The sequence below is a fragment of the Brachycentrus maculatus genome, unplaced genomic scaffold (genome assembly GCF_059751285.1).
Source record: "Brachycentrus maculatus isolate JH-2025_06_01 unplaced genomic scaffold, ASM5975128v1 h1tg000586l, whole genome shotgun sequence".
NCBI classification, from domain to species: Eukaryota; Metazoa; Arthropoda; class Insecta; order Trichoptera; family Brachycentridae; genus Brachycentrus; species Brachycentrus maculatus.
Genome location: NW_028281326.1, coordinates 631582 through 647903, shown reverse-complemented (window position 1 = coordinate 647903; position 16322 = coordinate 631582). Strand labels below are relative to the sequence as shown.

The following is a 16322-nucleotide window of genomic DNA, read 5'->3' as shown; positions in this document are numbered from 1 at the left end:
GGTTTTATTTTAAATAAAATCGGTTTGTTTTATGTGTCCTAATTAATAATTTTGATTGTTGAACTTCATGACAATGTTAATTACTTTGCAGGTACATTTTTGTTGGTTCAATGTGCTAGTCGTAATAATGTTTCTTTTTCACAATTACCCTGATTGTGCTTTCTGATTACCTCTGCATTCAAATTATTTGTAATACTATAAAAAAATCATTAAATATGATATTCGTTGTAATTTTTGAAATTATTATTACTGTCTGTATGCGGCCCTTAGGAAAATATAAGGTCACAATGCGGCCCGGGGTGCAATTTGGGTTGGCCAGGCCTCTACTAAAACAAGAAAACAAATTGAAAAATTGATACAAACATTTCTCATTAAGAAATGACCCAAATATGTAATGGGTAATGTAGAACTAAAAAGACAAAAACGGTGCCAAATGACTAACAGTATGGCTCTTTCTTTTCTAGGTATTATCAATTGGTCACGCCTCGAGAGCTTCGGGCCATAGATTCAGGGTGAATGACATCACCTGCCACCCTGTTCTGCCTCTGCTTCTCACCACTAGTCACCACAACATTGCAGGTAAATAGTGATGCCCTACAAAGAAAAAGGGTGTGAAACCACTTAATAAACATTATCACGAGAATCAACATATTTTTTTACATCTTCACTAATCTAAACTAAACACAAATTGAAATTAAATTGTCCATTATTTATTGATTTGGCATTAACTTTGTGGAATAGCATGATGATTTAAATAGCTAATGATAGCAAAGTGATGCTCTGCATAAACAATACAATGTTAATATATATAATAATAGATAATCATGATATGCTAAAATGTGACGATTTTTTCCTCTCCTGGGAATCAAACCCGGGACCTCCAGTACGGTAGCCGAGCGTGATGGGCCATTACACTACGAAGGCGGACAATGTCCCTGTATTAACGACTAGTTAAGATGTGTCCCAGTATGCTATTTGTTTCGATGAAAATTTAAAAAAAAAGTAAAATAGTTTCTAATTCATGTCTGGCAGTTATAAGGTTGAATAATTGTACGTTAACTCTCTGTCACCAGACACGGCTCCCGGCGGGATCCTGGCTCCGCCCGTGCCTGGGCACCCGACCGCGCCCGACTCGGGCGTGCAGTCGCCGCGCCGGCCCGAGGGCTTCTGCTCCGAGTTGATCCTGTGGCGCGTGGACGCCGTCGGACCGCTGAGTCGCTCTGGCGGCGTCGGCGAGCTGGCGCGCATCAACTCCCCGCACCCGTCCGCCTTCAGCAACGTGGCCTGGATACCCACCCTCCTTCCCAGGTACACTCAAATCAATATACTACCTGTACGACACGAGGTTCCTGCAGAAGAAGCAGCGACTCACGCTGGTCACTAGTTTTCCTAATCTTATCAAAAAAGTGAACTAGCTATTCAGATGATTTTCACATTAGTAAAAAATGAGCTAGTTGTTTTCACATGTTTCTGTTTATTTTTAAAATATTGAAAAAATAAAGGTTAATTATTCTCACTCTTATTCCTCATTGCTGAGGGTTGTGACCCTTGCAGGAGCGATTACTCTTCTCCTTCTCCAGTTATCCCTTGACTGCGCTGCACGTAGCGCTCCAAACACTGAGGTGCCTGCTGCTACCTTAATTTGATCGGTCCATCGTGTGGGGAATCTTCCTCTCCCTCTCTTTCCCTCCAGGCTACCGATCACAACTAGTCGTTCCAGGCTATCCTCGTTGCCACGCGCACGCAATATACAGTAGAAACTCCATTATCTGGACCTATATTATCTGGATTTTTGACTATCCGGATCAATGAAAATTAACCCTCTCAGTGCTATCGTTTTTTACTCATATATAATTAAAAATGCCAAAGAAAACTTTTGTTTTTGTCATTTACCCGTATCTCGAAAAAAAATGTGTCTCTTCCAAAAATTACTCAATTTTAAAAATTCATTTTGCATTTTCTTAAAAAAAACTTGTACATGGATAGTTAAATGTATGTTGTGAACGAAAATTATTACTAAAAAAACAGAAATCTAAAAGTAAAAAAGTTAACATGGGTGCTTTCCCGCACATGGAGCCCCTTCTTACTACCTTCATTCCTAATTATTCCAAATAATCGAGGTTCTACCGTACATCTATTTTTGGTTATGTAATGTAAAGTTCTGTGTAGCTGGTTGATTGCAGTGAGGAAAATGAGAGTCGTTGAAAAAGCTACAAATAGCGGAGCGTGATCTTCCCTGAAGGATCTAAGGCTAATTTTGGAAATTATTATACCTATATTTAAAAAAATAACTTACTCGTCGCCAAATTATGAATCTATTTTCATTTGTGTCCAATTCCAGCACTACTCTTGGAAACCTGTCCAACTCCCCGTCGGCTTGCTTTGTGGCCAGCGATGGAGAGAGTCTCCGCGTGTACCAGGCCGTTATCGATGCCAGGACCCTTCTGGCCGAAGTCGCCAGCTCCGAGAGAAGGTTCCGCAATGCCAACGCTATGGTTGTAAGTAATCATTGCAATTATTCCCGAGAAATCAATTTGTCTAGAACTCCGATAAGGTTGATCTAGACATCATTTAACTTAATTTTTAAAGAAACTGATCTCTTACTATGCAGTGGTTTATAAAGAGCAGTAATATATGTAAAGTCCTTATATTATTAGTGAAATGTAGTTGGAAATAATGTCGTAATAATCAGCGTGTATGTATGAGGAGATTGAATTTCGAAGACGCGAAGATTGTAAAGACCGATTTTTGTGGTTTTCTATTCTCTCTGCCTACCCCGGTGGAGAAGTGGTGTGATGGTTAGTTATTTAGCTTTTGTATTATTGAAAGTACGCTAAGAAACTGTATAGGCAGAAAATAAACTTATTTGCCGCTTCCAAATTTTCGATTACATACTGTACAGTTTTTCAATATTTATACAATACGTCTTACTGTACTTTTAACTTAATAATTTGCGAAGAAAAATCATATAATAAATTTTATAAAATCATTAAAAGAACGTTGCTGTTTGTTTAAGGAAAATCTCATATCTGAACTGGTTGTTTTTCCTTTTACTCAAACAAAGTCTTTACATTTTAAAATATAAATGTGTGCTGTTTTACTTCCCTCAGGATTCTATGGTGTCAATATCCTCGGAATCGTCAGCCGAGGGTGTCATCCACCAGACCCCGCTCCACGACAGGATCAAGATAGTCAGCCAGCAGTCCACCGCGAGGCCGGGCTGCGTGATCCGCCTGGACGCCATCGCGGACGCCACTCACGACTGGCAGAACACTCAGCTGCTGCACGTCTTCCAAGAACAGCTCATCACAGGTGAGCTCAAATTCCTCATCTCCAGATCTGAGCATTCCAGGGCTATCGACCTGGCAATTATATGGCTTAAGTGATCACTTTATGCACTGTAATGTGCAACATTCTTGAGTTGAGACACCTGTAAATATGTAATTTAATCAACTGATTCCGTGATATGAGTGGATTATTCATGCACATTTTTTGGCTTATCATCCGAAAAGACATAGGATTTTTTTTATTCCTCTTAATTTACAGTTAATCACAGTAGAAACTCGTTAAATGAAAATTTAACTGACGCCAATTTAAAATGGTAAATTACATTAAAAAATTTTTTTTTATTAAATCCTTATTTTCATTCGGCATATAAACTGAAACATGGCAATATTTCAATAGAGTTTTTCGTTGTCAAAATGAGAAAAGCAATTAATGAAATCGCAAGTGCAAAAAATTCATTTAATGATTTTTCTTGTCTCCTTCCTAATTTTATTTAAAATTTCAGGCTTTTTTCCAATCAATTTTTCAATTTTTTTTTTATCTTTTGTTTGAAAAAATTCATTGCAAGAAAAGTACTACAAAATTTTAATAATTATATAAAAATTTAAATCATCATTGAATTGATAATTTGTTTTACATATTGTAAAAAACGTTGAGTTGTTAAACATTATTCATATATCTAGGGCTTTTTTTCCATGTAACGCGGTGGAACGGCGCTCCGGCACCTTTTTCACGGATATATATAAAATAATAATAAAAAAAAATTAATTATACGAAACAATGTTTATGCTTACATAATAACAACCCATATTTACATAATTTGTCAAAATGATAAATCATGGTATTGTGATACATATATCGCTCACTCCTTTCAAGAATGTCAAAAATCAAAAAACTTGATTTTTCAGAAGAACGTTTTTAAAGTTCAAAAATATAATACAATGTATTCAAAATAAATATCGAGCCACTTATTGAACTTTTTACTGTGCAACAGATCTTTTTAGGTAAAACCTGAAGGTTTTTTCTCCATTTGAAAAATGTTTAGTATATTTAAAAAAATAATTAAACAATACCTTTTCTTCAAAATGCAAAAACAACACTTTCTGCCCTGTAGCGGGTAAATATTAAGTTAAAAATATGCCGCTTTTGCTGGGATATAATACATTTTCTGGGCATTCCGAAAACATGCACAACTGAAAATTGTCGATTTTTGATTTATGATATTCTTGAAAGGAATGAGCGATATGGTAAATGATATTTGAATATAATTTTTTTAGTAAAAAGCTTGACATGAAGTGAGTTCCGGGACCTTTTTTGTTTAAAAAAACCCTGGTTGTATCCAAGTTTTTCAGGAAATTCCAATGTGTTTAATATTAATATTAATGTTTTATAAATAATTGACCATGTTTTTTAGGGGAACGGATAACCCAAAGCAGCGAAGAGGCTCACTCTGACGGTCCTGGGGGACATCATCGAGCGCCGAGTCTCATGGAGTCAGAGCTGGACGCGATGGTGGACCTGCAGCAGGCCTCCGTGTTCGAGGAACCCTTCTACATTGTGGTGCTGGAGAGGACCCCCACTGGAACCACGGTTCACATGTGGAGGCTTGTCATCGCATCGCAACCCGATTCCTCCGGTAAGTCTATACTGGACTTCGCAATGCAATTGTTAATTGTATAAATGATGTATTATTAGATTAAAACCAATATTTTTAGCTTTTCCACTTTATTTTTATTTGACCAGCGACCGGGTTTCGTCGTTACCGACATCATCAGACTGGTGATGTCGGTAACGACAAAACCCGGTCGCTGGTCAAATAAAAATAATGTGGAAAAGCTAAAAATATTGGTTTTAATCTAATAATATATTAAAATGCAATTCCATCACGAAGTGTCAGTGGATAATATAAATCTAGTATAAATGATGCATTTAAAAATTAAAGAAGAAAGAAAAATACCCTTAAAAAAATTAACAGGAGTAAAAAGGCTTTCTGATCCTTTAATGTGGTGTTTTCATCAATTATATTAATTGTACAGGGTGATTAGTCCTGCTCTCCGGTTTGTAATGTATCTAGGATTGAAATGTAATGACCATTTATTATTTTTTTTTTTAAATTATATATATATCAATTTTTAATTATCACACCAAAATATACTAAACAGATACATCCAATAATAATTCTCTTCTTAAACCACATTTTTAGAAAGTACGCACCCCAACGGTGCATAGGGCACTGCGTCATATAAACGCAGTGTAATCTTGATCGTTAACACACGAAGGAAAGGTGATCAGCCCTTTGCTTCAGGTACCAGCCCAGGGTAATATTGATTAAATATTAGAGTAAAAAAAAAACACTTTTATTTTTTAAACTCCCTCTGGGAATCGAACCCGGGACCTCCAGAATGGTAGCCGAGCGTGCTGACCATTACACTATGGAGGCGGACAACGAAAGTTAGTCACACATTATTAACAAAGTTTTACTTTTAATCTCAAAACAAAACAAAATCATCAAATCAGGTGATGCAAAATGGATGTCTTACAAATATGATTGATTTGAACAGTGGACGCCCTGACGGGCAGCATGATGTACGTGCCCGACAGCGCCCTCATCCAGGATGCGGACGAGACGGAGGGAGAAGCAGCGGCCGGAGGGAGGAAGAGATCCGTGTCGCTGGCCGACGCAGACGCCATTCCTCTAGCCACTCCGCCCGCTCATGTCGTCATCACCACCACTAAAGTATGAATCCTTTTACTTTTACTACAAAACATACACTGTGATTTACACTACATAAGTTTATCTTGCCCAAAGTCAATCTGCAGTGGACAACGCAACAAATTGACGCAATATTAACCTGTTAACCGGGCGGGACGCAAAATACGTCAAACGTAAACAATATCGGGTACGGGTAGGACATATGAATACGTCCTCGAAATATATATTGCCCCCTGGAACGGGCGGGACGTATATTTTTCGAACAACTAAGGTATTAGTCATACATACATGTCTAGACATGAATTTAAGACACGGAGTGAATCAGTATTCGCGCCCGTTACAAGTTGCGTAGTTGGACAGCGGACCGCCCGGTTAACAGGTTAAGGTTTAGATGTCGAACGTTCAAATTAGAACGTGATCGGCAGTGCTAGAGGCTAGATATCTTTCCGCGCTCAAATTTTCTTTAGAATACATATTGGAATTCGTCTTTTTTTAAGAATATATATTGAAAAATATTTTTACAACTTATAACTTATTAATAACTTTTTTCTTTTCAAAACTATAAATTTATTTCAAGAAAAACTATTCAATACAGAAAGGTGTTTTAAAAATAAAAATAAACAATTACATCGAATGTTAACTGGGTTTAATGAAAATTATGTTGCAATTTAACGAATACGAGGCCTTAAGTCCTGAGGCCTTTTTTTATTCTTCTTTTATTTTTATTTTATTTTATTTTTTAAATTTTATTGGAAAACCAACAAAATATTTAACAAAAATAACATTATATAATAAAATTAAAAAAATAACATTCCAATTAGAGATTTTCACTTAAGTAATCTAAAAATAAAAATAAACTGTCATGTACATAAAAGTATAACTATATAATAAACTTACATTACATGTTTTTATCAAATAATAAAAAATTTCTTTATCAACTAGTCAAATAGACATCAACAATATTTCTCTTAAACGTATTAAAAGAAACTTTATTGATATCTACTTCATTAAGCATTACATTGCACATATCGCAGGCTCGATTTAAATTCTTCATAGTCATGTGCGTATAATGTTATGGCCAATGTGCGATCCAGGTATGTTCGTGTGAGTTGCCTCTCCCCCCCGATGTGGAGGTCATCCACGCCAGCCCCGCGGCCGGCCACCTGAGCTCCGCCTCCATCTACCCGGCCTGCTTCGCTCCCTACATCATCACCACGGCCTGCTCTGATAGCACCATCAGGTATGAGTCCTTCACCCCAGAAATCTCCTATCAAAGTCGGTTGATTTTGATATTACAGATAATTGAACTTGACCGTTGAGAGTGCTGAGAATCGATACATCGACATACCGGTACACCAGAAGTGCGGTTAAGATAGGAGGTTGTGTCGCAGTGTGCGCCTTTCTAAAGTTCCTATTCATCAATAATATTCACAAATAAGGGGAGGCGAATGTAATTGGGAAAAAGAGCAGAGAAAGACCGAGAAAAACATGGCACGATCAGGTATGCCAAATACTTGAATGTGGTCAGGTAAGGAGTCGTAATAATCGGCGAGTATGTATGAGGAGATGCATAAACGTGGAAGAGGTGAAGAATGTTTGCAAATACAGAGTGGTGTGGCGTTCTATTCTCTCTGCCTACCCCTGCGGAACCGGCGTGATGGTTAGTTAGTTAGTTAGTTACATTCTTTTAGTAAAAACTTGTTGTTTTTGGATTCGTCCAATAGTGTTTTTGAAAGCAATTGTCAAACATCGCTTGAAAATGTTTGTGATACTCAAAGTAGTGATAGTGATGATGAAATTATATTGTTTACCAATCGAAGGATGTGCACCGATAGTGAGAACTTTGAGGACGAGCCAATTTCACACAATCTTGGCTCATCCTTTTAATTGAAAATTTACTGTATTTTTCCCAAATGGCATTTATTTTTAAATATATTTTTAAACATACGTTTATTACGAAATATTTTATTTCAGTAGTTAAATATCCAAGATCATGGTTTTTGAAAGAGATGAATGTAGATCTGAGTGTGAAATATTGGTAAATGGGGAGATTTTGGTAGATAGAAACCGGTAGAGGATTTCGTATATTTGGGTAGTATGTTTTCTAGGGATGGAAAGATTGTTAAAGACACAGAAAGGAGAATGAATGCTGGGAACAGAGTGAATGGTGCACTAAAATCAGTTTTAGCAAATAAAAATCTATCAGCGAAAGCTTAACTGGCAGTACACAACGGAGTTTTGGTTCCAACCCTTATGTATGGAAGCGAAGCATGGAGTTAGCAAAAGAAGAATGAAAGCAGACTGAATGCAGTCGAAATGCGATCCCTCAGACGAATGGGTGGCAAAATGATGTTTTAAATATGTTCGAATGATACATATTAATAAATCGTTCAATATTTTACAAAAATATTGTTGATTTTGTGCACACCTAATAAACGAGACAATTTTTTTGCAGATCAATTTTTGTGTACATTTAAGAAAAAAATCTCTAAACGGCTAATATCTGCTACTTACTTAATCTATCTCGATCAATGTGTTTCCCCAATGATGACTTGGTTTATTTATAGATTCTGGAAATGTGATGTGAAGAAAAATGAAGCTGGCAAGTTAGAGTACAGTTGGCGAGAATGGGAGATGATCAACAAGGATCAGGAATCTGTTATTGATATCTCCGGTAAGAATTCAAAAATTTCGTATAAATTATGGCTATATATCTATATTGCTTTCAAAGGGGATCAACCCTACTTTCCTATTTACCTATTGGCCTGGTCAGATGATAATGCAAATTTCTGCAAATTAAACTGTTTTTGAAAAGTAATAGAAAATCACAATATCTAATGTAGATCAACAGTAAATGAATTTGTTAAATAGAATGTAATAATGATCAACATGAAGTCATGCGTGTGTTGTGATATCGCTCACTCCTTTCAACAACGTCATATATCTAAATTTGTCAATTTTCAATTGTGCGTGTTTTTGGAATGCCCAGAAAATGTACTATATCTCAGAAAAAGCGGCATATTTTAAACTTAATATTTACCTGCTACTGGGGAGAAAGTGTTGTTTTTGCATTTTGAAGAAAAGGTATTGTTTAAGTATTTTTTTGAATGTCTGCCTCCGTAGTGTAATGGTTAGCACGCTCGGCTACCGTTCTATAGCTCCCGGGTTCGATTCCCAGGGGGGGTCGAATATTTATTCAATATTATCCTGGACTGGTACCTGAAGCGGAGGGCTGATCACCTTTCCTTCATGTGTAAACGATCAAGATAACACTGTGTTCGTATGAAGCAGTGCCCTATGCACCATTGGGGTGCGGATAAGGGTTTTACTTTATTTTATTTTTATTTTTTTTGAATATGCTTAATATATTTCAAATAGAGAAAAACATTCAAGTTTTACCTAAAAAGATTTGTTAAAAAGTTCAATAAGTGGCTTGATATTTATTTTTAATACATTGTATTATATTTTTAAACATTAAAAATGATCTCCTGAAAAATCAAGTTTTTTGATATATGACGTTGTTGAAAGGAGTGAGCGATATGTCGTCAACTGAGTAAAGTATTGTTTTTCGAAAAGCAAAGTTTGCAAATGAAAATGAATGAAACCATTGATTTATTTTTCAGTACAAAAATAATTTTTTTGTTATGTAATGGTTAAAAAAATATTATATTGCTCTATAAACAGTATCTCCTAACAGTATTTTCTAAAACTCCATGCAAAGAAGTCCACAGACTTAGATAACCGAGAACGTAACATCTTGTATAGCCACATATACCTGGCACCTAAACTATACAATATTGCACCACATAGGCAGGCGCCGTGGCATAGCCGGTTAGAAGCTCGACTGCGAAATTGGCGTCGCGGGTTCAATTCCCGCCAATTCAAGAAAGATTTATTTTCAGTTGGTCTGGGTGTTTGTCATGCATTTTTTACATTTACCTTCCCTATCTTAACTATCCTACCTGCAGACAAGCCTCTAAATGAAGAGGCTTTGCGGGTTATTCCTTTTTTTTTTAAATAATATTTATTTTTTTTAAACAAATAGCCATAATTTTTTTTTTTAAATTTAAAAGTGGATTCTTGATATAGGACACAAGAGTTGCCCAAAGTTGGTCACCCCACCTAAATAAAGTCAGCTAATCATTTTATTATTCTTGTATGTAAACTTGTCAATTTCTCGCTGTGGTTGTTTTGTCAACTTTATTTTATTTTGTAATACGTAATTTCGAAATATCTAATCACGGGTTCTGCCTAGTGAGAACTTCATCAAAAAATGAAAACATGTATTATCAAAAGTAATAATAAACAAATAAAAAATCTATGAGATGTGAGATTAGGTTATACTCCGGTGTAATACTTTGTATGTTTTTCCACCCAGGCCAGCCGCTGAACATCAGTGCCGCATATTCTGGGCGCATCGCGTGCGCCTACAAGCACGGGCGCTCGTTCACGAGACCAGGGCGCGCGGGGCACGACGGCGCCGACCCGGCGCGCTACGTGAACCTGTGCGTGGCCGTATACGAGTGCGAGAGCACCGGCGGCTCCGAGTGGCTGCTCGAGGACACCATCCACCTGCGCAACATCCACCTGCCGCGCGTGCGCGTCGACCCGCACCTCGACCTGAGCTACCTGTACGACACGAGGTTCCTGCAGAAGAAGCAGCGACTCACTCAGGTCACTAGTTTTCCTAATCTTTTCACAAAAGTGAACTAGCTCTTCAGATGATTTTACATTAGTGAAAAATGAGCTAGTTCTTTTCACATGTTTCTGTTTATTTTTAAAATATTGAGAAAATAAAGGTTAAATAAATTATTTTCACTCTTATTCCTCATTGCCGAGGATCGTAACCCTTGTCGAAGCAATGACTCTTCTCCAGTTATCCCTTGACTGCGCTGCACGTAGCGCTCCAACTACTGAGGTGCTTTCTGCTGTCCTGACTTGATTGGTCCATAGTGTGGGCTATCTTTCTCTCCCTCTCTTCCTCTCTTCCTTTCCCTCTCTTTTTCTCTATGCTATCAATCACAACCAGTCATTCCAGGCTATTATCATTGCCATACGCAATGTGTCCAAAGAACTGAAGAATCTATCACATAAAGACACTGGCCAGAGTCAAGCCATCCAAGTGTAAATCCTGACGAATGGACTCGTTTATGCATGTAGCTATCTATGGTATTTGGAGCATGCGTAAATTTTTCTACTTTCTGCTGTTTTTATGGTCCGTGTTTCAGCAGCATTGAGAAAAATGGAGTGCATCAAACTCGTGATAAGTCAAGAAGAAAGACCAGTGCAGTAAGTACTGGTCTTTCTAGATATTGTCTAGCTTAGACGTTAATATGCCATATTTATTTGGTCAGGTCCTCCAAACCCTGTCCCACGAAGACCTCCGTTCCCCGCGCAACGGCGAGACGAACCTCAGCGCCGACTCCACCAAGGGTCTGCTGGCCGTGCCCTCATTCAGCACGCTGCAGTCGCTTAGGAAGAGCATCACGGAGAACGGCAACACGTGCCCCCTGACGCAGAAGCACCTCGTCCAGCTGGACTGGGTCTCCCAGGAGGACGGCTCCCACATCCTGACGGTGGCCGTCGGCTCCAAGGTGCTGCTCTTCACGCCCGTCTCCAGTGACCTGGCTCAGGCCAACATGAAGGTAAGCTAAAGTGAAATTAACTGTTATAGTACTGAGAGTCGATTTTCGACTGCGGAAGGTCAAATTTTCAACTCTGTCGTTAATGTGTTTTTAGCGGTTGACCTTAGAGTAGTGTTTCTCAAAGTGGGCGATAACGCCCCGTTGTGGGCATTCTAGAAGACTTTTACAGGGCATAAGAAGCACAAAGAGACAGATAGAAGTGAAATAAGATATATATTTTTATTCCACTTTCTACGGTGGGACATTCTGGCATTTTATTTTCCCCTTTGACGAGAAATTTTGATAGGGGGACACCAGACTAAAAAAGTTTGGGAACTTAGAGGTTATGTCGCAGTAAAACACGGTTAATCATTTCTCAAATAATTTTTATTATTGTGGTGAATTTCTTCAAATTGACATATTTTCATGAGTGCTTTGTTGATTACCCAAGGCAATGAAGGAGTCCATGTCGGCCAACCGCCCGATCCTACGCAAGGCGTCCTCGCTGGCGGCGCCGCACTTCCAGGAGGAGATCCGCTGGCGCAAGCTGCGCTCCATCGAGCTGCACACGGCGGACGGGCTGCCGCCGCTGCCCATGCAGATCTCCTGGGTGCGCGACGGCATCCTGGTGGTCGGCATGGACTCGGAGATGCATGTCTACTCGCAGTGGAAGCCCGAGCCCAACAACTGCGCCTCCAGCACCTGGCATCACTTCATGCACCAGGTCTGCACTGTTCCAACTGTACCTTGGTTCACCTGAGCATCTTGACAACCTGAACAACTTTTCAATGCTGATATTTAACCCTTAGAGTGCAAACCGTCGATAGATGGACTCTTTATTAATGCGTATAAAGTGCGGAGCGTCAGAATACCGACTATTGCGCAATTTGATTTAGGTATCGACCTGTACGGACGTGTCTTAGCGCGCGCATGTATAACGTTTTTAATAAGTTAATAACATTTATAAATAACCATTAAAAATTATTTTGCTGTGAATTTAACATTGATTTTTGTATTTTTTTAAGTAAAAGTTTTTTATTTCTACCTACAAAATGTCAAATTCGTCAAGTAGTGATGATGAAAAACAAATAACAATTTATGCAAATATGTGAAAATAAGCTCAGCACTATAAGGGTTAAATACATATTTTGCCCTTTTTGACACCTCAATATAGATTAAGATGAATATGGATGTCTGGGTATTTACAGATTTCGTGGTCACTTTACAATGATCTTTACATTGATACACTTTACACACGTGTAACATTCACCATTCTACCCGTGATTGACAACCACACTACTCAAATTTTTGGAACTCGCCTTGTATATTTTTGGAATTCATACATATAAAGGTGGGGACTGACCTCCACATTTCATCGTAACGTAACATTCGCGGCGAGCATCGGACTTCGGATGGAGTTCTCGGAACGAGCGGCGAGCAGCTCGGCTCGCTGTACTGACTATACGAATGCTCGCATCGCAACGTGTTACGTTACAATAAAATGACTCCGGTCAGTCCCCACCTTAAGAGTTCCAAAAATTCAACCACTAAGTAAATCGGCTGTCCAAACTCAAAACACAGTAAGGGACATTTTTTTTGTAGTACGTTTTTTTTGCATTTTTGGACTAAGTAGATTCTACTTTAAGTTTTAAGTTTGGACAGCTGAAATGCTATAAATATTAATGGTATCTCAACATAGAATGAAATATTTATCGTTCGTTTTATATGAAAGAAGATGGAAGTCTGAGCATCCCAGGGCTTACAACCTGGCATTTGACTTGCTTAAGTGATCACTATATTGACAACATTTTGAGTGTGTCTAAATACTTGTTCACAATATCTGGATTATCTCCAAAATAATTCAGATCTCCAATTACTGGAGTTATTTTCATATTATTTTTTGACATCTCATCAAAGATGAAGTAAATCCCCAGACTTCCATATTCTTCTTTATATTTGATGAGATGTCAAAAAATAATATCACTATATTGCTTCAAATATTAATAATACAATGTATTTATTAAATTCTAATAAACACCATCTCGATCAATATACCAGCATTGTCTAGAACTAGTAACATAAATGCTGTCAACCGATTTTGTAAATTTTTCCATCCCAACCCAATGCAGGAATCTGAGGATGGGCCAGACACGCGAGATCTCCGCGACGAGGACTTGCGGCCCAGCGGAGAGAGCAGGAGACGCCTCGCCAATGTGTCATCCATGCCGCACTTATCCCGTGTCTCCTCCATGAATCTGCAGCTGATGGACCGCGAGGCCAAGAGACGCAAGCCCAACCAGCCCGCCAACACGGACCATCAGGTCGGTCCTACCATTCTTACGGAGATTTTTGTTTAATTTAATTTAATTAACTGTTAAAAAGAAATGTTTTTTTACTATTTACAAAAATACTTCTTTTCTGTGAGCCTAAGCAGCTCATTATTAGAAATAGGTATCAAATTGCAGTAGAGTGGGTTTGAACCCAGAAACTCTGACTCAAGAGTCCGGGACACTAAACACGGCACCACAACCTGATAAAATAATATTATTTATTGATTCGGCATTAACTTTGTGGAATGATGTTGATTACAGCAGGACCTCTATAACCCAAATGCCAAAAATTTACCCTCTGTTCGGACTAGTGAAGCGTTCGGATTACAGTACAGACAATCTGTAGGGTATTTTAATCAAATAAAACAAACTAAATTGTGAAATTTAAAATGTGTTTTTTCAATGTTTTTTAAAGAAATCAAATATTTTATAATTAAAATGTAACTTTGTTTTAAAATCACTATAAATATTTTATTATAATTTAATTATAATTTCAACTGGTTTCGAAGCTAACCGCTTCTTTATCAAGACTAATTAATACTAAAACACTATCTACTAAACAATGTTCAAAATATTTTGACGGTTAGGGAAAGAAGCTTAGGTAGATCTCAAGTGGCTTTATTTTTTTGTGTTGATTGGAAGTCACAGTCAAAAGGGATCAGGGATGATGAGTGATTGGAAACATATAATAATGGACTTTTAGCAAAATCATTTACTTGTGTATTTATTAGTTGTAAATTATTATTAATTGCCTTTTTAATTTCTAGTATTTCTAGTTAAGTAATCTAATTTAAGTCCTCTATTGCATGTGTGTAATATATTTAGACCTTTGTTTTTATCAAATAACTAGTAAAAATCTTTGTCTCGCAATCAACGTAGAAGCATCATCTCTAGCACAGGAACCCATCAGTGACCACGGTGTGATATGTCATACTGAGTAAAAATTACAATGAATGTGCAGGTAATCTAGCCATTGGTCTAGGAAGGGTGGCTTGTAGTCCTAAAAAGCGGGAGATAATTTGATTTGTTTTCGCCAGCCACTTCTGGACTACATGCCGGATTACGGACTGTTCGAGGCTTCCCGGATGGCGTGTCCGGTGCTCCCGCAGTACCACCCTAAGCAGCTCATGGAACTCCTCAACAGCGGGAAGATCCGATGGGTCAAGGCGATCCTGGCTCATTTAGTCAGGTGAGACAACCAAATTCATCTTTGCTGCAAGGATTGCTTTCCAGGCATAATTTAAGTCATAGGTGGCCAGCATTTTCAGAAGCCGGGCCAGATTTTAGAAATGAGATTTCCTACCGGGCCGTAAAACAAAATTTATTTTATTATTCAAAGCCAACATGATATGTATAAATATGTATGTTATAAACATATGTATTAGTTACTTTATTTGGTACTTTTCAAACTGATTTGCATGTTTAGCCTCGTAATGCCGATTAATATTATACTTTTTCAAGATAGAAACAGAATCATTGCATATCAGGCATGTTGGCTATGTTTTAAATTCCACGAATAAATAGTTTATAATCCATCTGTCTTAAAAACTTCTCAGTTCTTCTGTTACTTTTCTCTTATTTAGTCCAACGTTTTAACTACTTGACGCCATTATGGGTCTTGAAATTGTCAGGATAGTCTTGAAATTGTCAGGATAGTCTTGAAATTGTCAGATGGCCACCCTTGATTTAACTTAAGATTATATAAAATTAATAGCAAATGACGTGTATATATAAAACATATTTTAGCATTCAACTGATCGAATTCTGAGTTTAAGATATGTCTTATATTTGGATCGTTGGATAAAGTTGAAATTGTGAACTGAAAAATAATACCTAAAAGTTACCCAATTTTTTATCGGTAGATGTCGCAGTTTCTATCTGTAAAAAACGCAGGTAAGAATAAATGCTACTCTACATACAGTGATTGCTATGCCTAATAATGAGCCTAAGCAGCTTATTATTAGACATAGGTATCAAATTGTGGTAGAGTGGGTTCGAACGTAGAAGCTCTGACTAGAGTCCGCGACATTAACCACGGAACCACAACCCAACACAATGCTTTATTAGATTCTGCTTTAATTTATATTGCCTCACTGACTATTTTTCTTGAGAAATGAAATGACTTATGTTCTAAGAAAGAATGAATTCCGCAGATGCCTCGGGGGCAACTTGAACTCTCGCAGTTCGGCTGGTGACGATGACAGCGTCACCCGTCAGGTAAGTCCCCTCCGAGTCAGCCCCGCGCATGAAATGACTGGCTTCATTACATATAATATGCACCTTGTGATTACTGTTAGCTCAAAACCTCGCCTCCGTGTCTACATTAAGTCGTATTTACCCTTATTTTTTAATCTAGCACCCTAACCCTTC

The 16322-nt window shown here is 37.8% G+C and overlaps 1 protein-coding gene across 3 annotated transcripts in view; it reads left to right on the top strand.

Annotated features, from left to right (window-relative positions):
* Positions 1-16322, top strand: part of Rbcn-3A (rabconnectin-3 alpha) — a 96682-nt gene that overhangs the window by 26211 nt on the left and 54149 nt on the right. For all 3 annotated transcript variants that reach the window (XM_088273531.1, XM_088273530.1, XM_088273529.1), the window contains exons 15-28: positions 465-579; positions 1074-1308; positions 2342-2498; positions 3111-3312; positions 4700-4921; positions 5847-6022; positions 7093-7238; positions 8566-8672; positions 10377-10672; positions 11353-11643; positions 12074-12346; positions 13752-13943; positions 14990-15141; positions 16106-16169. In XM_088273531.1, coding sequence (XP_088129657.1) covers positions 465-579; positions 1074-1308; positions 2342-2498; positions 3111-3312; positions 4700-4921; positions 5847-6022; positions 7093-7238; positions 8566-8672; positions 10377-10672; positions 11353-11643; positions 12074-12346; positions 13752-13943; positions 14990-15141; positions 16106-16169 — 2628 coding nt within the window. The remainder of the gene's footprint in view (positions 1-464; positions 580-1073; positions 1309-2341; positions 2499-3110; positions 3313-4699; positions 4922-5846; positions 6023-7092; positions 7239-8565; positions 8673-10376; positions 10673-11352; positions 11644-12073; positions 12347-13751; positions 13944-14989; positions 15142-16105; positions 16170-16322) is intronic.